The sequence below is a fragment of the Equus asinus genome, chromosome 3 (genome assembly GCF_041296235.1).
Source record: "Equus asinus isolate D_3611 breed Donkey chromosome 3, EquAss-T2T_v2, whole genome shotgun sequence".
In the NCBI taxonomy this organism is placed as follows: Eukaryota; Metazoa; Chordata; class Mammalia; order Perissodactyla; family Equidae; genus Equus; species Equus asinus.
The window spans coordinates 156226383-156248433 of NC_091792.1; the positions used below are offsets into that span (position 1 = coordinate 156226383).

At 50.4% G+C, this 22051-nt stretch overlaps 1 protein-coding gene across 4 annotated transcripts in view; it reads left to right on the forward strand.

The window, feature by feature from the left end:
* EVC (EvC ciliary complex subunit 1) overlaps positions 1–22051 on the forward strand; it is a 74402-nt gene that overhangs the window by 42741 nt on the left and 9610 nt on the right. For all 4 annotated transcript variants that reach the window (XR_011502363.1, XR_011502364.1, XM_044767852.2 and 1 more), the window contains exons 12-17: positions 5341–5553; positions 11575–11684; positions 15454–15664; positions 16635–16841; positions 19403–19547; positions 21059–21170. Coding sequence is in view for 2 of the 4 variants with exons in the window: in XM_044767852.2 (XP_044623787.2) it covers positions 5341–5553; positions 11575–11684; positions 15454–15664; positions 16635–16841; positions 19403–19547; positions 21059–21170 (998 nt within the window). In the remaining 2 variants the exon portion in view is untranslated. The remainder of the gene's footprint in view (positions 1–5340; positions 5554–11574; positions 11685–15453; positions 15665–16634; positions 16842–19402; positions 19548–21058; positions 21171–22051) is intronic.

A 22051-nucleotide genomic window follows, 5' to 3' on the forward strand; every position in this document is an offset into this window, starting at 1 on the left:
CTCCCTGAGGACAGATAGGAAAGCCGAGACACCCTTGTAAAGGTTCCAGAATGTGTGCACTTTCCCTGCCGCAAGTCACTTCTCTGCAAGAAATCTGGGAGGCCGCCGGTCATTCGATCAGGCTGCGGGGGGGGGTGGGGGGGGAACTGAGTGTAGGAGCACAGTCAGTGGAATGTTGCCTCAACATGGGCTCTGGTGCTTCTGCTTGAGGGGCATACAGGGCTGAGGCCTGGGGCCGGCCTCGCCCACCACCAGGGTCCCCCTGCTGTCCCGACCCTTCACTCACATTGAGAGAGCAATAACACAGATTAATTCTGGTTCTATTTCAGGCACAGGATAAATCAATATCTCCAAAATGGGATGTGTCAGCACTGAGTGGAAAGCGATGTGTTCTGTGGCCTGTCAGAGCACGTGACAAAGAGTGCAGAAGTGACCCTTTCGAGGGAGCAGACAGGGTCCAGCACATTTTTATTAGAAAGAGCCTAGGCTAATGGACCGTGCAGCTATTACAAAGTTAACCTTTCTTGGATTTGCAAACAGTGTGTTTTTGTGGTTGGACAATCGCGAATGAAAAAGAAACGCTGTCTTTCCGTGTCCCCAGCCACTCTGTGGAATGACAGATTCCAACGGAGGAGAATCAATTTTAAAAACCTGTCTCCTGGCAGAAAATTGAGATTTCCAGAGGCTGGAAGGAAAAGTAAATCACTCCCGTATTATTAAACCATTTTTTATTGTGAAATGTAACACACATGGATAAATGGATAACATAAAACTTTCAGATTAATAACTGATTCTTCAAAATGTGTCTCTGTAATCCTCAGCAGGATCAGGACAGAGCATGCCCAGATCCCAGAAGCCCCCTCACACCTTCTCCCACTTCCACCACCCTCCTCCCTCACAGGAGGCATCTCCTGGCTTATCTGGAAATGAGGTCCTTGCGTTTACGTACGTGGGATCATGTCGCGTGTGCTCTTGCATCAGCTTTCTTTTGGTCAACTTGTGAGACTCATCTGTGTCGCTGTGTGTGGCAGTGGCTCGTTCTCCCTCATTGGTCTGTAGCTTTCCATTGTATAAAGACACCACATTTATCCGTTCTCCTGTTGACGGACATTTGTGTGGCTTCTTGTTTTAGACTATTACACATTCTGCTGACATGAACTTTCCTGTAGATGCTGTTTGATACGCGTGTGCACACGTTTCTCTTGGTTGTACACCAAGGAGTGGAATCGTTGGGTTAAGAGTGTGTGTAGTTTCAGTCCCTATCTCTATAGTTATTGATATAGCCACCAAATTGGTTAGCATTTCAAATTTATGGATCAATTTGGTGAGGATTAACTAACGTCTTTACAGTATCAGATCTTCCAATACAGAAACAGGATACGTCTCTACGTTTATTGAGGTCTTATTTAATTTTTCGTAGTATTGTTTTATAGTTTCTACCCTCGGGTATAATGTTTGCTATATTTTTTTTTCAGATTAAGGAAGTTTCCTTCCATTTCTATTTTGCTAAGAGTGTTTCTTATACATGGAAATTAAATTTTGTAAAATGCTTTTTTCTTCATCTATCCAGGTAATCATCATGATGTTTTTCTGCGCTGTTCTGTTAATGTGGCAAATTGCCTTGACTTGGGTAATCCCCTTAAGTGAATACAAATTTAGAACCTTGACTTCTTTCTGGTGAGTTAAACCTTTTAGCATTATGAAGGGAAGCCCTTTATCTCTAGTCATGTTTTCTTTCTTAAAGAGTCTCTTATCTGCTATTATTGTAGCCAAAGGTGACCCTGTGTTTACTAGGTGCTGGTTACATCCTCATTCATTCATTCATTCATTCATTCGTTGTTTGAAAACACATTTACCTGAGGGCATGCTGGCTGAGATCATGGGTGCTGGAGCCTGACTGGCCAGGGCCCCATATGTAAACTCATGCAGTTTATTTAACCTCTCTTTTACGTGCACAGATGAAGCCTCAGTTTCCTCATCAGTAAATTTCTTTCATCAGTTTTAGGAAATTTCTCAGCCACTGTTGTATCAAATATTGCTTCTGCCTAGACTCTCCCTTCTCTCTTTCAGGGACTCCAATTAAACAGATTGGATCTCCTCATTGTATTTTTTATGCCTTTATCCTCTCCTCCATGTTGTCCATCCGTCAGTCCCTCCTAACTTTGTTCTGGATTTTCTTCTGATCCATCTTCCAGCACACTAATTCTCTCTTCAGCTGCCTCTAAACTGCACTTAAACCTGTTCATTGAGTTCATAATATTGGGCAGTATTTTTCAATTCCAGAAGTTCTAGTTGATTCTTTTTGAACTAAGTGGTGTTACTTTTTATAGTTTCCAGCTCTTTGCTTTAAGGTTTCAGAGGGGCTTTTAATTTCATGGCTAGAGTAAACATCAGTACTTTAAAGTCCGTGTCGTGTGATTTCATGCTATGGACTACCTGTGGGTTTGTTTTTGATGTCTGTGGTTTGTGTAGATCTTAGGTCATGTTATCTTGTCTCTTCATGTGACTGTTGAGTTTTTACTGTATGCGTTCTTCCAAATTTGTACATTTATTTGTAGAAATACTTTCAGGCATGCAGTAATGTTCTCCTCCAAAGAGGATTTTCCTTTGCTTCTGCCATCGACTGGGCCTCTAATGATGCAGGATCACCTTAATCCAAGGTCAGGACTTGACATGTCCTGGGCCACCCACATGTGTCAACTCCAGGTTGCATTCTGTTTAAACCAATCTGAGCTGGTTTCCTTCGGTTTCACTCATGTTTTGCTAGTGCAGCTTTTCGGGTTCCAACCTAAGCATGGAGTGATTTATCAGGCCCCACCCCATGGTGGGCCATGAATTCCACGTTCTGTCGCTTTGACTGCTGGAGGCTGTCAGAAGTCCATCCAGCTGTGCAGCCATCTCTGGATTGACCTACACCCTCTGGGCAAACACAGCCCCAAAGCTAGGACACCTCTCTGATTGTCTTCTCCCAGACCTTGGCCCATACACTCTTCACCACCTTGTTAGCTCTTTAGGATTTTTATGATGATTTAATAAGCATTTTGTCCAACTTTTTTTTCATTCTTCCTCAGTGGGAGGATTGGTCCAAATTACGTGATCAGCCATTACCAATTGGATCTCTAAATCTTTTAAAAGGATGTGGGTCCTTTATGCACCTGTCATGACCACTTAATTCTGAACAAAGTCCAGCTTGGCTGTGAGCTTCTTAACGTGTGACGTTCACTGGGTTTAGTTAACACTGATTTGAGTTAAATTTAACTTACATTCATTGAGCACGCCAAGTGTGACCTAGGTACACCATACTAGGTGCTGAGAATATGTGCATTTTTCTTTCAAAGCACCAATTACCCTTGCAGCGTACTGGTTAAAAGCATGAGTCCATTAGTCCAACGGTCAGGACTCACCCTCTGCAAACCATGTCCAGTCACTTACCTTCTCTGGGTGTCAGTTTCCTCATCTGTAAAATGATGGTGATTATAATAGAACGTTTCCTTGGACTGTTACAAAGGTTGAGTGAGATTATATAAGAAAAGTGTTTATGATACTTTCTGGCACATGGTAAGAATTCATAATTATTAACAATCATAATACTATTACCGAATATGATTTGCCGGGTACCCTGCTAGGCCCTGAAGATGCTAAGGTAGTAGGATAAGACCTTGTTCTTAAGAAACCTCACGGTGTAGTCCATGAGGACAGTCAAACAGCCAGTGACCACAAAGGGTGGCAAGTGCTGGGAGGGGCGCAGCAAAGGAGGGCCCCCAAGACCACCCCCAGGTGAGATGACTCCCTAGGAGCACTCGCTGGACTCAGTGGGCCGTCCTCCCCGTGGCTAAGGTTCATCACAGAGAAAGGATGCGAAGCAGAATCCGCAAAGGGACAAGGCACAGGGGGTGAAATCTGGAGGAAACCAGGCTTCCAGAGTCCTCTCCCAGGGGAGTCGCCCAGGACATGCTTAATTCCTCCCCTGCAAAGAGTTGTGACAACTCGTGTGAAGTGCTGTCCATCAGGGAAGCTCTCCCAGGGTTAAGAGTCCAGGGTTTTTATTGGGGGTCAGTCACACGGGCACCCTCTGCCTGGCATGTACCAAGATCCCAGACTGGCAGCAGGAAAGCAGGTGTTCAGTGTAAACTGCATTGCACCTAATTGGACCCTGTGGCCAGGTGGCCTTCCTGGAAGAGGAGACCTTGAATTGAGTGTTGGAGTTTGTGTGGGGGCTCCTGGGTAGAGAAGGGGGCCTGGGCATTCTGCATCACATCAGTGCACGTTGCATTCAGGGACTGCAGTCTGGTGCCTGGTCTGGGAAGATGGGAGACGCGGGTGCAGATCTGAGGATGACGCAGCCTCTGCTCTTGGAGAGCTGTGGTCCAGGAGGGATGACAGATAAACTGTAGTTTCGATGCCCTGATGGGGCCGACCAGAGAGCTGTGGGAGCCCAGGGTGGAAATGCCCGTGTGAGTGTGAGCAGCCCAGGGAAGGCTTCCCAGAGAAGGGATTGTTTGGCAGGAGTTTTGCAGGGTGAAGAGGAGTCCGTTTCAGGTGTGAACGTGCCTGGAGGTGGAACGAAGGGGAGTGGCTTGAAAAGGCATCTGCATAATGAAGTGTGCAACCAGATGCCATTTATGTGAATTGACACACACACCAAAGGCCACGTTTATGGACATAGTGAGTAGTGAAAGTATAGAAATCTAAACTCGAGAAAGAGATGCTGAATTCATGGGGATGGCTGTCTCTGAGGAGGCTGGAGGGAAGGGAAAAGATTTGCAGGGAGAACATAAAGGATTCCAAGTTAACCTGTAAGGTTTACTTTTTTTAATCTGAAAAAAAAAATGATCTGAGCGGTGGATTCACAGGTGCTTAATATACTATCATCTATGGTTTTTCATTTTTCACAATTCAAAGAAATACATCTTTAGAAGAAGACTGGAGTTGGGGAGGTGGAAGGAAGGAAAGAGAATGGTGAGAAACGAGGCAGGACCTCCGGGAAGCCCTGCTTGTAGCTGATTGTGACGGGAAGAGAGACCTTCCAAGTGATGTGAGCCCGAATTGTGATAAGATCTGTGGTTTATGCAGATAACTCGCCTAAGTGTGGAGGGTAGAGGGAAGCAGAGACCACCGATGGGTTGTGAAAATAATCTAGATGATGATTTAGAGGTGCCAGAAATTGGGTCAGGAGGGCGGGTCCGGGTGAGAGGGCTAGAGGGCATCGGGTATTTCCCAGGACTCCGTGTGTGTGTGTGATTTGAGAGTTCCCTGGATCTCCTCTGTCTTGCGGGAAGCCCAGGCCTGGCCAGGGTGAGAACATGACTTGTGACTCTGTCGTGTGGCTCTTGGCCTCAGGAGCTGTACCGCAGCACCATGGAAACGTTCCAGAAGTTCATGGACGTCCTGTTCCTTCAGACGCTCCCAGCCACGACCGGCCTCTCCCGGGTGGAGTGTGACTACTTGAGGCAGGAGGTCCAGGAAAATGCCGCCCAGCAGCTGGGCAAGTCGGATCGCTTCCGGAAACAGCAGTGGAAACTCTTCCAAGATCTCCTGGAGCAAGAAAAGCAGGTGCGGGGGTTTCATAAGATGGGGTCTCGAGTCTGCCTTTTTGAAACTTGTGAAGAAGAATGAGCGATTTTGTTCCTTGAGCCTCCCCGAGTGCCTATGCTAGGCGCTCTTCCAGGATTCCCGTTGCTGAACTTCCGCACCAGTGCTCCAGGGCGGGTGGGAGGAGAGAGCAGAGTCCTCCTCTCCCAGGGCGGGAAGGCAGGAGGTAGTGCCTTCAGCCGATAGTCAAGACCAGCGAAGCCTGTCCTTTAGAAGGATGGAAATAAACCACGGAAGGCGATTCTCGGGGAATAGAGTCAGTTGGGAGGGGTGGCGCACACAGACTCCTGCTTTTCAGTGAAAGTCTATTTCATTATTAAAACCATGTGTATACACGGTAGATAGAACAATGGCCCCCAGAGATGTCCACATCCTAATGCCCAGCACCTGTGAAGATGCCGCCTAACGTGGCACGAGGGTCTTTGCAGGTGTGGTTAGATTAAGGCTCTCGAGAGGTGGAGATGACTCTGGATTATCCGGCTGGGTCCAACGTAATCACAAATGTCCTTAGAAGAAGGCAGGAGGAGGGTCAGGGTCAGAAAAGGAGATCTGATGACATAGCAGAAGCCGGAGTGATGTGTCCATGAGCCCAGGGATGCAGGAAGCCTCTAGAAGCTGGGAAAGGCGAGGAACAGACTCCCCCCAGAACCTCTAGAAAGGAGCCTGGCCCCCTGACAGCTCGACTATAGCCTGGTGAGACCATGTGGGACTTCTGCCTCCAGGAGTGTGGGAGAACAGGTTTGTGTTGTTTAAACAGCAGCCCTAGGGAACTATTATACATTAATTTTGTTTTTTAAGAAATAGAAGCTGTTAAATGAAGGAGGGATTTCCGAATGTGACAGACACTAAAATGCCGCATTTCCTTTCTCTCTTGCTTTCCTGCACGCTGGAGGCTGTAAAACTAACGTGTTGAGTATCCCGGGATCTGGCAGAGGTCAGTGGCACAGCTCTGGCCCATGAGAGAGGGGATGGGTCCTGCAAAGAGCTTCCCTCTCCTGAAGCAAAGGCCACGCGTTGCTGGGAGAAATCCCCTCCAGTGTTCCATTATTCCTGCCCAGAACACACACAGGAGGCCTTGGAGGCGCCGCAGCCTCAGAGGCAGAGTAACTTAGAGGCAGGATGCAGGAGAACGGAGGCTGATGTGCTCAGGATGGGGGCGCAGAGAGGTGGACTGCTCCCATCGCTGGTGGCACTGTTGAGCCACTGTCCTAGTCCTGGTGTGCCCACCACCAGGTGCTTGTTATCAGAAGCACTCCTTTTTCTTTATGTTGCGCGTTCAATTAGGTACAAAAGAGCACCCGACTGATGCATCAAAGGGAAGTGTTCCAAAGGAACTAGTAATCATAGCTGTGCAAAGCGCCAAGTAAATAAAGGAAAGCATTGTGCAAACACACGGCCATTCACAGCTGTGGGCGGACACAGGCCTAGCTTCCTGCCCGTCCTGAGTTATTAGATGTCCTTCTAATTAGTTTCTGTCAGCTGCATCGCGTTGTCCTTGAAGCTTGTCATCGGTAACGTGTCTGGCTCCTTTACTTGGCTGTAAGTTCCTGGGGGACAGCAGCCCTGCTTTCCATGTTTACATTCCCTTCCTCAAAGCCCAGTGGCTGCGATATGGCAAATGCTTGGGAAAACTTCGCTGCGTTTCCTGCCACAATAATGCAGCTTTGGAAATTATCACAGGATCACCTCGATCCCTATTCTTCCAAGGGATCTAACAGAAGCTGAATTCAAATCCTAGGCCCCAGACCACTTACTCGGCCGTCTCTGGGGAGGAAGTGGGACCCTGGGCCTCAGTGGTTTGGAAAGCTCCCCTGGGTGAGTCTAATGCGCCTCTGGTGTCGGCTCCCGAAATGAGGGTGGGGCCTTTCAGAGACAGCTGTGGTTTGCAGACAGGCCGCTAACCTTGGAAGCGGAACGCCTGCGTTTGAGCCAGAGCAAGCCCTCAGACGGCGTGACTTTAGCCAGTTAGTGACCTTCCACAGCTCCGATTTTACACAACTTGCTAAATGTCTCAAAACCCCAGCTTCTGTGTGAAGAAATAGGGATCAAAATACCCAACAGAGTTGCTGTGAGATCATACAAGTTAAGACCTTTGCACAGTGTCCAATCGTTGGATAATACTGACCTTGGAAAAGTCCAGAATTTCATTTCTGATAAATTATTAGATAAATACCCACGATTCATCTAAAGCTCTCTGGTTATGAGTCTTAAGTTATTTTAGGCAAATATCAGACTGTGCATAGCTGGCTTTTATCTTTGATTTATTTATTTTGTGAGTCTGTGCACGCATGTGAATTTTCCTTGGCAGAATAGTTAATGACCTCATCAACTGATTAAATAATTATGACCCAAGACCGTTTTCTCAAGGTGTATATGTCATAATTAATTTACTGGTTGATTGTTTAATTGCCTTGAGTTACTCCAAGATATTTAGAGATCCATGTGCCCTCCTACTTTCCATATTTCCCCGTTGGTGATAAAAATGGGACATGAACTTTCTGTGGTTCAGGTGAATATTTGTCACGAGAAGAGAAACCCTAAGAAAACTATTCATGGACAATCAGACACGCACCCAGGCTAAGAAGTGCATTTCCATGTTTTCTACGCAAAGGGCCTTGTTACTTTCATCTCCTGTTACTCAGGGAAGTTGTGAAAGATTATGGGATCTGTCACTCGCACAGTTGGGACAGGTGGCAGCGTGGGGCTTCTGAGAGTGTGATCCATTCTAATGCAGGTCTGGGCTTCTCCCCAGTGCACTTGTGTTAGACACAAAGATACCTAACGTCTCCCCAAAGATGTCCCCGTCCTGATCCCCTAAGCCTGTGACTATGTTACCTTGCATGGCAAAAGGGACTTTGCAAATGTGACTCAGTTAAGGATCTAGAGATGGGGAGATTATTCTGTTTTATCCAGGTGGGCCAATGTAATTAGAGGGTCCTCCTAAGTGAAAGAGATTCAGGAGTCAGTGTCAGAGTGATACAGTGTGAGAAAGACTCAGCCGGCCGTTGCTGGCTTTGAAGCTGGAGGAGGAGCCATGAGCCAAGGAATGCAGGTGACCTCTAGAAGCTGGACAAGGCCAGGAAAGGGATTTTGCCTTAGAGCTTCCAGAAGGAGTGCAGGCTTGCTGGCACCTTGATTTTAGCCCTTTGACTTCCGTTTTGGACTTCTGACCCGCAGAACTGTAAGCTTCTAAGTTTGTGTTGTTTCAAGCCACCTCTACTCCTAGCACCTTGGTCAAAGCCACCACACCTGTTGTCTGGACCACGGCGGCAGCCGGCCCCCTGGCCTCCCGGAGCCGCCCTGGCCCCTTGTGGTCTCTTCTCAACCCCAGCCAGACATACTTTTAAAACACACTATATGCCACTCATTTTTAAGATGCAAATTTTAAAAACATTTTAACATCCCTGAAATTGAGATGCATTTTAATTTAGTTGGCAGTGGTTTTCCCTCATAGCGATGCCTAAAATAATTGTGCATCTTATGATCACTAGCGCATTAGACGTGATAAAAGACACTGCGTCACATCGTGTCACGTCTCTGCTCAAAACCCCCAGTGACTCCTCATTTCACACGGCGTGGAAGCCAGAGTCCTCCCCATGCCCTACAAGGCCCTGCGTGTCAGGACCTGTCCACTCTCTGACCTCTCCCCCAGCTGGCTCCGCTCCAGCCTCCGTGGGCTCCTTGCCTTGCTCTCGCTCACTGGGCACGCTCCAGCCTCACTCGTCCTGCTCAGGTCTTCGCTCCCACGTCACCTTCACAAGGAGGCCTGACCTACGCTTCTCACAAGAGGGGTCAGAGACTGACTTTAACGAGAAGTTCTGGGTAACACAATGTAGTTTAGTGAGATTGAGTGTAAGTGTTAGGAGTCACAAGGCCGGGGAAACTGAGCTCTGGGCTGCCCACTTACACCCGGGCCTCGGCGTTTCATCCAGATTCCGCATGCAGTGTGCGCCGTCGCCAGACTGCTGGGGACAGATGAGGAAAAGTGAAGGACTCCCCCAAACCATCAAGTCCTCGGTTGTCACGCGGGCTGGCTGAGCCAGGTGCGTGTTCTCCTGGTGAGACGAGACAGTCAGGGAGGAGCCAGAAAAGGTGTGAGCTGTGGAGACAGACCTAGATTTGGGTCCCTGCTCAGCTTTATTTGTTATTTATTAGTTGTGTGGCCTTGGACCTCACAGCATTCTCACAGATAAAGCCACATTGAAGGTAAGCTAAATTCGAAATTATGAAACATAAGGAACAAGCCACTGTGAGTGAGAGCAAGCACATCCAGCAAGTACTGAGTTTAGACCACAGCAAGCACCAGAAATCTAGATGGACTGTTAGAAAGCACTTATAAAGGAAGTATGTTTAAAACAACGAAAAGCGTAACAGAAGGAATTAATAGCCATAAAAACAAGACACGATGAAAAACAATGACAGATGAAAAACCGTATACTTTTATGATTGAAAATTATAGTCATGGAAACAGAAATTTAATGGACGAGTTAAACAGCAGATTAAATATGGCTGAAGAAACAGTGTGAACTAGAAGATAAATGTGAGAAAGTGGTCCAGGATCCAGCGCGAGAGCTAAAGAGAGGAAAAAATGAAGAGGTTAAGAGACATGCAGAACAGAATGAGAAGTCCCATGGGAACTTTCTTACAGTCTTATAGGAGTTCTAGAAGAAAGCAATGGAGAGAGTGAAGGAGAGGCAATGCACAAAGCGACTGTGGGTACAAGATCTTCAGAATTGGTGACAGACATGAGTCCTAAGGTAAAGGAAATGTTGATTCTCTTTAGGTTCCAGGGGGTCAGGAATGTGTGTTAAAAATTTAAAACCACGGAAAGAATAGAAATAGAATATGTACCTCTCAAAGCTGTAGAGGAGAAGAAAGGGAAAAAAAGAAATAAAAAAACAATATTGACCACAGGAGCATTGATGGTTCACACAATGAGGAGTTTGGAAAACAGGCTAGAACCACAGTGGTAGAGGGCGCTATCAGGCAGGTGGGGAGAAGGTCGGAATCGTGTTTCTCCTTCTGTCCCGGAGGGAAGAAGAATTAAGTTTATACTTACGAGGTAAGTATGCAACTTAGAAATGAAGAGCTACCACTTGAAAAAGAAAAGAATCGTCCCTCACACCCAGGAGCCAGCCTGGGCGTTCTCCTGTTGAGCCAGGACACAGAGCGTCAACATCGGCAAGGCCACTCTGTGACCACGAAGGACAGACACAAAAGTGAGGCCACCGTGCCTGAACACGGATAACACACGGACACTGTCTCGTGAATCTGATCAACGTGTATACGAGCCAAATGGAGACGTTTATAAAATGTTATTATTGAAGACATAGAGTAAGACTTGAGAGAAATGCCGTGTTCTTGCATGGGAAATCCAAATTTGGAAAAAAGGTTATTCTCTCCAAATTAATCAGTTTGATTCAATCAAATTACAAGAAAATCCAAAAAAGCTATTTTCCCAAACTTGATAAACCGATCCTGAAATGCATAGGAAAGGAAGAGCAACCAGGAATAGCTGAGCCGGTTTCCGACCAGCGGATGTGGGAGGGCCAGCCTGGCCCTTGTGGAGTCAACAAATGACAGCCGTCAAAGCGGACTGGGGTTGGTGAGACATGAACACAGACCCTCAGCACGGAAGAGGGAGCCTGGAGAGACGTGCGTTTATATGGGGACAGGGTGGCATGGCAGGCCAGTCAGAAAAGCATCAACTATCTAATAAAAGCGTGCTCGGGCAATTAGTACTTATTTGTCCAGAGAAAATTAGGCCCCTTCCTCATGCCACAGAAAATGAAAGTGAAATGCTTTAAGATGGAAATGTAAGTGGAAAAACTTTTAAATCTTTAGAAGGAAATGTAAGAGAAAATTTAATGAAATTAGGGGAGAAAAGGATTTTTTTAAACGAGAAACGAGGCACGTTCCAATCGAGTGGTAATGGATCAAATGAACCTGAGCTGACCCTCGTCCCTCTGTCCTGGGTTTTAGGTGTGGATGGAGGAGCACGCTCTGTCCGCTGTGCTGCAGACACACCTGCGGGACGACCACCAGACCATCCTCCACCAAGTCCTGGGCCGACTTGGTGGCCTCAGTGAAGAGTGAGTACAGTTTTCCGAAGGGTCGGGGCCTTGTGTCCTGTGTGATGCTCCACACCAACCTCAGTGTCCTCATCTGTAAATTGGACACATTAACTGCCCCCTGCCTCTTACAGTATGGTGTTGTTTTTTTTTAAGGTATGCTTTTTTCTTTCTTTTTTTTTTGGTGAGGAAGATTGGCTCTGAGCTAACCTCTGTTGCCAATCTTCCTCTTTTTGTTTTTTCCTCCACAAAGCCCCAGTACGTAGTTGTACACCCCTCTAGTTCTGTGTGGGATGCTGCCTCAGCATGGCTTGGTGAGCAGTGCGTAGGTCCTCACCCACAATCTGAACTGGCGAACCCTGGGCCACCGAAGCAGAGTGCATGAACTTAATCACTACACCACTGGGCCGGCCCCTACAGTGTGGTTTTGAGACCAACCAAATTGTCAATATAAACGTGGAGTAGGGTGATAGCAGAGTGCATGGATAAAGGCTTGGAGTCAGAATTGATCTGGGCAAATGACTTAACGTTTCTTAGCCTCCATTTCCTCATCCATAAAATGCGGCCAGTTCTACATCATAGCGTTGGCTGTCATAGGAACTTTTTTAACGCCTTTTTTGAGGTATAATTTACATACATTATTTTAAGTGTACAACTCAATGATTTTTAGCAGATTTACAGAGTTCTGCCCTTGTCACCACGATCCAAATTTAGAACATTTCCATCACGCCCCAAACACCCCTTGTGCCCATTTTCCGTCCCTCCTCATTTATTAATAAATTTTTATGTTCTTTTTTAATATTTTTGCTATAAGTATCGTATGGTTTTTTTCCAACTTGCTGAAAAATATTTCCTTTTGCTTATTTCATATGAGAAAAGTTGTTTCGATAGAACTATGTTTGTGGTTGCTCAGCCGTTTCCAGGAAACTAATTTGCATATACGTCAAGAAGCAGGTGGTGCAGGGGGAGCCCCGGGAGAAGGAGATGGGAGCGTAAGCAGGCCAGAGCAGGGCAGACCTGTGAGCTGTGCTGAGGACAATAGTGAGCCATTGCAGGGTTTGTTAGCCTGAAAACCTGCTTCATTTAATTGCACTAATATTTAGTCCATTTATGTTTAACGTAAACCCTAATGCTGATATATTCTGGTTTTAAATCTGTCATCTCACTATTTGTTTTGTGTTTACCCCACCTGCTCTACGTTCCTCTTTTCTCTCCTGTCTTGCCTTCTTTTGGATTAAGTGTCTTTTTCTTATTCCATTTTCTCTCTCTTTTGGCTTGTTAGTTATATATTCTGTTGCTATACTTTTACTGGTTCATAGGTTTTGAATTACATCCTTGACTTGTCAAAATCTAATATACGGTAGTATATTTCCTCTTCCTGGACAGTGCGAACACCTTGCATGCCTCAGCTCCGTTTATTCCTCCCTCAGATTGTGCTTTTCTCATTGTATAGCTTACTTCTCTCTCTATTTTCAACCCTGTGAGACAGTACTGTTTTATGTAGTCAGTATTCATGAAGATTTACTCACACGTGTACCCTTTCTGTGGCTCTTGAGTCCTTCCTGCACCTTTAGGCTTCCATCTGGGATGATTTTCCATCGCCTGAGGTTTTCTTCATTTCAGATCAGGTTGGGACAAATTCTCTTAGGTTTTGTCTGTCTGAAAATGTCTGTCTCATCTTCATTTTTAGGGAATATTTTCATTGGCTGTGGAATCCTAGTTTGGTCGTTACTTTTAAAGATAGTCTGTCATCTTCTGATTTCAGTTGTTTCTGCCCTCTTTTGTTCTTTGGGTTGTATCCGTTTATTACAAGATTCCTCATCACATGTGTGGTTTTTGTGTGTATATTTTGTCTGTTTGTTTTATAAATCTGTTGTTCTTGAATCTGTGATTTGCTATCTTCCATCAGTTTTTAGAAATTCTCAGCCATTATTTTTTTAAAGATTCCTCCTGCCTGTTCTTTCCCTATTCTTTCTGGGGCCCCATTACACATTTATTAGGACTCTTTGCCTAATCCCATGTGTCTCTTACATGCTGTTTTGTATTTTTCATTCTTTTGTTCTCTGTGGTTTGGTCTAGATACTTATTTGGAGCTATCTTCAGTTCACGCCCTCCTCAGCTGTGTCTTGTCAGCTGTACCTGCATCTACTTGGTTCTTCATGTCAGCTACTGTCTTCAGTTCTAGAATTTCCATTTGATTCTTTTCATGGTTTTCAGTTACCTGCTGAAATTCTTCATCTTATCATTTATTTTCTTAAAGCTATTCATAACTATTTTAGAGTTCATGCCTGGTTATTCTACTGTCTTGTGGGTATGTTTCTATTGTCTGTTTTTTCTCTTTATTTTTTGTCAATTCCTGTCTGTTTGCAAGTCTGGTTATTGTTATTGAATGCTGGACTCTGTGATTGCAGGTCATAGAGATGATTTAAGACCTTGAATGATGTGATCTTCCCCAGAGAGGAGTTATCTTACTTCTGGCAGGCACTTCACATGGAGGCAGCCCAGCTGCTCCGTGTGTGAATTTAGCTAATCAAAAATGAGGCCTTTGTGAAGGAGGGTTGCTTACTCAGGACGAGGGCCCCCAGCTGACAGCCTGGGTGCTTCCCAGGCCTCTCCTCCCTGTGGGCTGACTGCCAACACTCTGCTCAGCTTTTCAGCCTGCAGCAAATCCCTCAACTTATATGAGCAAATGCTGGGCCTCTCTCGTAGACAGACGGTTTTTCACTCGAGTCACTGAGATAAGAACTCAAAAATAGCTCCCAATGTCAGTTTTGGATGTGTTAAGTTTGAGAGTTATGTAAGAAATTCAAGTGGCTATGTACCAAAGGCAGCTGCATGTGTGCATCTGAAACTCGAGGCAGGATATGATGAAGCTAAAAAAGATTAATAAAGAACAGATGGCTGGGGCCAGCCCGGTGGCCTAGTGGTTAAGTTCAGTGCGCTCCACTTCAGCAGCCTGGATTTGGTTCCCGGGCACGGACCTACACCACTCGTCTGTCAGTGGCCATGCTGTGGTGGTGCCCCACGTACAAAAAGAGGAAGATTGGCAGCAGACGTTAGCTTGGGGCAAATTTTCCTCAGCAAAATAAAAGAACACATGGCTGAATACAACCGTGGTGAGCACCCATGTCTAAGAGGACAGGTAGCAGAGGATGGGAAAATTTCAGCCTACCTCCTCTGGAAAGGTTCCCTGTGGGGTGTGACTGTCTGGAGTGTTTCTTGGTAGCTCAGAGTATTAGTCAGGGTTCTCCAGAGAAACAGAACCAACAGGATGTGTGTGTGTCTCTATATAAATAGAGAGAGAGACTGAGAGGTCCCGAGATCTGTAGCTGGCAGGCTGGAGACCCAGGAGAGGCCTTGTGTAGTTCCAGCCCGAAGTCTGAAGGCCTGAGAACCAAGAGCCAGTGGTGTAAGCTCCAGGCCAAAAGCCAGCAGGCTTGAGACCCAGGAAGAACCAGTGTTTCAGTCTGAGTCTAAAGGCAGGAAAAGAAGTGATGTCCCAGCTCAAGGCAGTCAGGCAGAAGGAGTTCTCTCTTACTCGCGGGAAGGCCTTACTCTCATCTCTTGAGGCCGTCAACTGATTGGATGAGGCCCACCCACATTAGGAAGGATGCTCTGCTTTACTCAGCCCACAGATTTAAATGTTGATCTCATCCGGAAACACCAGGAAGAATGTTTGTCAGATGTTCAGGTGCCCCGTGGTCCCATCAAGGTAACACAGAAAATTAACCGTCACACTCAGTGAAGCCCAAAGCGTTGACTCCCAGCCTCCCCCCCTCTCTCCCCAAAGGTCCACGCGGTGCATCCTGCAGGGGCACGAGCTGCTCCTGCGCTCGGCCCTCCGGAGGCTGGCTCTCCGTGGCAGTGCGGTCGCCGCCCTGACGCGGATGAGGCTGGCCGGGAAGAAGAGCCTTCTGCAGGAGCTGCATGAGCAGCACGCCCTGGAGCGGGGCTCCTCCCAGTGTCTGGACGAGCACCAGTGGCAGCTGCTCCGGGCCCTGGTGAGATCCGCACGTCGGCCCCGGCCCGGCCCAGATGGGCAGTGCCGCCTTCCCGGGTTCCAGGCTCGGCCCTGTTTGCCAAAACCCAAATCCCGCCACCCCTGGGTTGGGGTTGGGTGGGGACCACGGCGGGCACCACTGTGCCAGAAGTTCTCGTGTGCACTGTCCTGAGAATGACACTAGAAATGCGTATGAAATCAGCGTTCAGAGAGGGACAGCCGGCGTGTGGGGTGAGGAGGAAGGGGCTCCGAAGTCGGTTTTAAGGTATTGACAGTTGAAAGACAGAATTTGTAAATGGCAGACCTGGGGTTGAAATGCAAGCAGGCTGACTCCGGGTCTCCCCTGGCCGCTGAGCGACAGGGGCAGCTGATGTGTTTTGACCCATTAGTGAGGGACGAGCTCACAGTCTCTTTCGCTCTGCCCAGGAGAGCTCGGCGGGAAGCAGGCAGGACTTCCTGCCCCATCTCTGACCCCCTCACCTCCTCCCCCCACTCTTACTCCTACAAGGAAAGCCAAACCCCAGGGCCCCAAATGCCCTGCCTTGGCTTCATGATGTCCCAGACTACTGTCAGACTCAGATCTGGCTTTGAAACCCAGCTCTGCTGTGTGACTTTTACAAAGTTACTTAACATCTCTGAGCCTGTGTGTCCTCATCATTCCTAGTGTTCAGGCATCATGTTGTCCTGGCAGAATGAGGAAGTCCTTGTGTATGTGAGAGGCCACAGATGGCACTGGGCACACAGTCAGTGCTCAATAAGTGCTTGGGGGAGTCTGCAGCACATGCACAGGCTCATCCATCGTGTGTTGGTTTTTGCAAGCCCAGAGGCCACCACTTTCTGCCCCTTCTGCATCCCTTCCCCAGCCTTCCTGGGGCCCTGGGCAGGGCTGACCACATCCTGGGCCTGGGCCTGGGCCTGGGCCTGGGCAGAGCTTCTGTGCATGGCAGCAGCGTGTGCTCTGTCCTCTCCAGGAGGCGCGCGTCCAGGAGGAGGCCGGCAGGCTGGAGGAGGAGGCACAGCTCACGCGGCTGCAGCTCCAGCAGCAGCTCCTGGCCGAGGCCCGGGAGGCCGGGCAGCTCCTGCAGCAGCACACGGAGCGGGCCCTTGGGCAGGCGCTGCTGGGGTATGCACGGAACGCGGCCACCAGGAGCCGGGCCAGGGCCAGGGACGACTTCAAGGTGCGTGCCACCCCGTCCCGGGGACCCGAGGGCAGGGGGGATGGGGTAGGGGGGTGGGCAGGGGCGGAGGGCGGGGTTGCATAGAGCAGCAGCCTGGGGCACCTTTTCTGGGAGTTTCTCTCCCTGCACAGATTCCCGGGCCTCTCCAAGCCTCCTGGGCAGCGGCAGGTGCAGGATTCGAACCCACAGCCCTCGCCCAGAGAGGAGGGGCCCTTCCCTGCACCTGGCCACTCTGCAGGGACGCGAGGCTCTGTGGAGTTGACCCTGTTGGCTGAGCCGAGCAGCTGGACTCAGTCTGACCTGAGCAGGTGGCGGTTTCCTCCTGCTGTTCACAGCGGGGATGAACCAAGGGCATAAAGATCACGACCATTAGCTGCCATCCAAGTCTGCGTGAGCACTTTGGCCACCTCACCCCGCCTGGTTCTCCCATGGTCCTGGCACCGTGGGGATAATCTTCCTTCTCATCATTCAGGCGGGAAACCAAGGCTCACGGCCTGTCTGACGCCCCAGCTTCGGCAAGCAGCAGAGCTGGGACTGGAGCCCATCTTGCCCACGTGGTTGGTGCTCGCTCTGTGGCCTCAGCTGCCCTCCTCGAACCAAAAGGGAAGACGAGACCCCTGCCTGTTGCAGACCACTGCAGAGGGGGTATCTGGGGCACCACACGGCAGAGGGGCTGCCGACCAAGAGCAGACGCCGGCTGCACGGAGGTGCCGGGCACCGACGCCTTCCATGGTTAATTCCGCTTAGAGAAAGCCATTCTATGCTCCGCGGAGCAGAGGGACGGCACCCACGCGTCTGCGACAGCCCGCCTCGCTTCAGATGTCTCACGTCTGCAGCACGGCATCTAGACGTCATGGCCGCGCCCGGCCTGTGATTCAGGGAAGGTCGCCTCTTTCCCTTTAAATTCTGACTCTTATCTGAACACTGCTTGTTGCATGAAAATGGAGTGATGTATACACACGGAGTGTTGTGTCCCCAGCTTCCCCGGGGACTCCGAGTCAGGAGTAGACAGTGTGTGCGCCCACATGCCTCCAGGAGAGAAGATGCGCTCAGTTTCTGGAACAATGTTCTTTTCTTTGACCTCGGTTCACAGGGCTGCCTGGCCGCAGGCCCTGTGGCAGGTCGGGGTAGAGCGGGAACCGGGGCAGCGTTTCTGCCTTCCTGGGACTCACGATCTGACGGAGCAGAGGGCATGCGGAGAGGGGGCCGCACCGATCCCTGGGCGGTTCTGCTGACAGAGCAGAGACAGGCAGAGCCTGGAGGGGCCTCGGGAGAGGGTTGAGAAGTTGGAGACCCTCCAGCAAGGGTTTGCTGCTGGGACTGGGACACCAGCTGGAGAAACTGAGGCGGAGGAGAGAAGAGGGGCCAGCATGGAGGCCCTGGAGAGGGAGGGTGGGCGGGACGCGAGGGGAGTGGACACCGCTGCCCTGGGGCCGGAGGACAGGAGGTGCAGGTGGGTTTGCTGACTTGAGGGGGACAAGGGGGACTTCCTGTCTCCTGGCTCCATGTTCTAAATGAAATTCAAAGCAGGCCGCCGGCCGTCAGTGGCAGCTCCTGACAGGAAGCACACAGCCAGAGCCCGGAGTCCTCGGAAGGGTGGTGTCGAGCCCCTGTGTGGATGCAGAAGTCGGGCAGAGGGAGAGAGAAGCGGCCGCAGCATGGGCGGCCCGGGGGCTTGGGCGTTCCAAGAGTGCTCTGCCCGCCCCGGGCTGCACACCTTCCTCCCCTCCACAGCCTCTGTCCACACCTGCAAAATCGGGGACGTTTCTCCGACGGTGCCGTGGGGATAAGTGACTAGCACAGCCCTCAGAACATAGCCAACCGCTCAACAGTTGTCTCTCAGTAATAAACGGGTGTTTCTTCCTCCCCAAAGCCTTGAGTCTGACTTCTGCCCATCATCATATGAAGTAAAGGATGGTGACTTTGCCAGTACACAACCAACACGTCCCTGAGGATGGGGCGCCTCAGCATTTCCTCTCTCTTCTGCTTTGGGGCTGAAGGTGTATCCTTGAAGAACGCATAACTGCACTTAACAGAAAGCCATACTAAAATGACTCAAATAAATAGAAGTTACCGATCCCACGTGACAAGAAATGTGAAGATAGGTGGTTCCAGGCTGGCACAGAGGCTCTGCGATGTCACCAAGGGCTAGGCCCTTTCTTTTTGAGCCACCATTCTTGGTGTTAGTTTGTTGCCTCATAGTCTCAAAGTGGCCACCACCTCTCCAGACATCAGGTCTGCATTCCAGGCAGGAAGAAGGAAACAGCAAAGTCTTTCACCAGCACCAAAGTTTTGCCATAATGTTCGAAAAGGGAAGCGTCCCCCTCCCAGCAGACTTTCCCTAATATTGCATCTCACTGGCCAGAGCTGGGTCACACAGCCAGCCCTAGGCCATCCCTGACCAAGGAAAATGAGGCGATCGAGACGGGTTTAAACCAACCACACGCTCTCTGCTTGCTCCTTGCCCAGTCGAGGTTGGGAGTGGGTGGACGATGAGAACCAGAGCAGGAGCGGGTGGGGACCGCAGGGGCCTCTCCTCTGAGTCTTCTCCCCGCCCACAGAGAACGCTGATGGAGGCGGCCGAGGAGAGCGTCTACGTGACCAGCGCTGGCGTCGGCCGGCTCGTGCGGGCATATGACCAGCATATCGGGAGGGTCGTGCAGGACCACGAGGAGAGAAGACTGCAGCAGCTGAAGACCCTGCAGGGTACGGCCCCTCCCCAGGAGCCCTGGGCCACACGCCCAAGGTGCTCCTGATTTGGGCCAGAAGGGGATGTCAGGTTGTTCAAACTTTATTTTTGGGAATTTAATGTTCTTAATGTTGTATGTGTTTATTTATCCCCTGCTTTGTCCCGAAAAGACTTTCTACGGGGCCCTTGGAGAACCATGTGCACGCAGTACGATGGGCCTTTTTGAGTAGAGGGCTCAGCATAGGACGAGGACCCTGAAGGCGTGAGGGTGCCGTCAGCATCTGGGACACAGGCCCTCAGATCCCCACTTAGTGCAACACGGTGTTGCCTCTCGGCTTCCTGGTGGCCAAAGAGATGGAAACTTCCCCAATTAAAGCTGCTATAGTGACCAGGGCCCAGAACAGGCCAGAGGCCCACACACATTGCTGGACCCGGAGAATTTCCCCCCGGGCTCTCGTAAGAGGCTGCCCAGGTGATGGGAGGGACGGTGTCCCAAGGCCAGCGATAACATTGCGTCACAGCAGACGAAAGCCAGGGTCTTGAAGGCCTCTGCTGGTCGCGGCCTCCCTCGGTCGGGGCGTCAGGACAGGGTGGGATCCACGTTCTCTGACAGACACTGCCTGGATTGTCCGGGATGGGAGTTGGGATCGATCCCTGGACGAGCGGATGGTCAGCAGGGCTGGGCGCGGTCCTCCGGGAATGTCCGTGCCCTCAGTGAGCTTGGGGCTGCCTCTCTGCCCCTCGTCCTGGGGACTGAGGCCCAGGGCTGGGCTCACCCTCACACCCGCTCAGCTCTGATTACCTGCTTCCCCGACACCTCACCTCTGACGTGAAGATTTCCCAGTAAATGCGTTGAAACGACGTGACTTGATCGACCGCGTGGACTCCTTTTACTGCAGTAGGTCAACTCTGGTTTATTGAGGAGTCACAGCAGGCAAGTCCCGCCCCTGGGGCTCAGCCACGTCACGTCTCTCTGTCAGTGCTAGGAAGCGAGGTCCAGCAAGGTCAGTGGCCTGTCGGATATCTCACAGCTAGTTAAGTGTAGCAGCTAGTGAGTATAGCAGCTAGATAAGTGTAACCAGGTAAGCCTGCGTGTGTTCTGATCTGCAGTCCAGTGCCCCTCAGAGTTCAGAGGCCCATCTTCCTCGCTCCTTGGAAGCACCCATTTCTGCACCCACATCTGGCTGACTGCACACCCACAGCTCTGCATGTCCGATCGGTTTTCCTTTCTGGTGTGGACCTTTAGCTACTTGTGGTGACCTCTTCGTGTCACATCTTTCTCAGGCACCTCCCCTCTCTCCCGATATTCGGGGGCTGAGCAGTTGGAGGGAGAGCCCGGGCTGTGATGGAATTTGTGGCTTTCGCACGCACACGAGCCCTTCCCAGGGTGGACGGCGGGGTCTGTGTAAGTGGGGCACTCTGAGAGCAGTGTGTCCTGCCGACCTTCGTGCCCCGGCACCCGCTGCACACCTGGCACCCAGTCGGTCCTTCAGACATGCACCCTGATCTTGTGTGTTACCTGGTCTAGGTGACAGGATGGAAAACTACAGGCTGCGCAAAAAGCAAGAACTCGGAGACCCTTCGTCGGGGGGCGAGATGGCAGGTGGAGCCCCTGAAACGTGCCAGGCTGTCCACCAGAGGTGAGGTCCCTGCTCCTGTCTGTGGTCCCCACATCGCGGCCCTGCACGGCTCTGTTGCTCTCTCAGCTCCTGACACTGCGTGCATTGGCTGCCTCCCCACCGGCCTGGATGCCCACGCGCCTCTGTCGGGCTCACTGCTCCCCCCGGGGCCTGAGAATAGTGCCTGACACAGGGAACGGGCAGTCGTGGTGTGGCAGTGGCTTCGTCTCCGGTTCTGAGTAGTGTTCACAGCCTCGCACGGCCCCTTCCCTCCCATCTGTCCTTTGGGTGCCCCCAGAAGCAGACGGGGAGGGGACCCCAGGAGGCACAGTGAGGGAATGGAGAAGAGAGGCACCGTGACGATGACCGGCCATGTGGTGGCCCTCAGCTCTGCAGGCCAGAGGGCCGGGCAGGCGCCGCAGGTTTCTCTGGGTCTCACATGGCGGAAATTGAGGTGTCAGTGGCCGGGCTCTTATTGGAGGCTCTGCGAAGCGTCTTTCCAGGCTTGCACAGGCTGTCGGCAGAATCCAGTTCCCTGTAGAACTGAGGTCCCGTTTGGGTTTCCTCGTGACTGTCAGCCGGGGACGGTCCCGACGCCCACGTGGCCCCTGCATCTCAGAACCAGCAAGGGAGCCTCAAGTCCCCCTCATCTTGGAATCTCTCCTGCCTTCCTCTTGGGCCGCATCTCTCTGACTCCAGCTGGAGGAACTTCTCTGCTTTAAGGGCTCTGGTGACTGAGACCCACTCAGATAACCCAGGAAAATCTCGGAATCTTAAAGTTGATAACGCCAGTCAGGCCTGCAGAGTCCCGACTGCCATGTAACATACGTCTTCACTGGGTCCAGGGATGAGGGCCTATGCAGGGCCCTGTGTGGCCACCACAATGGGAGAAAAGCCAGTCA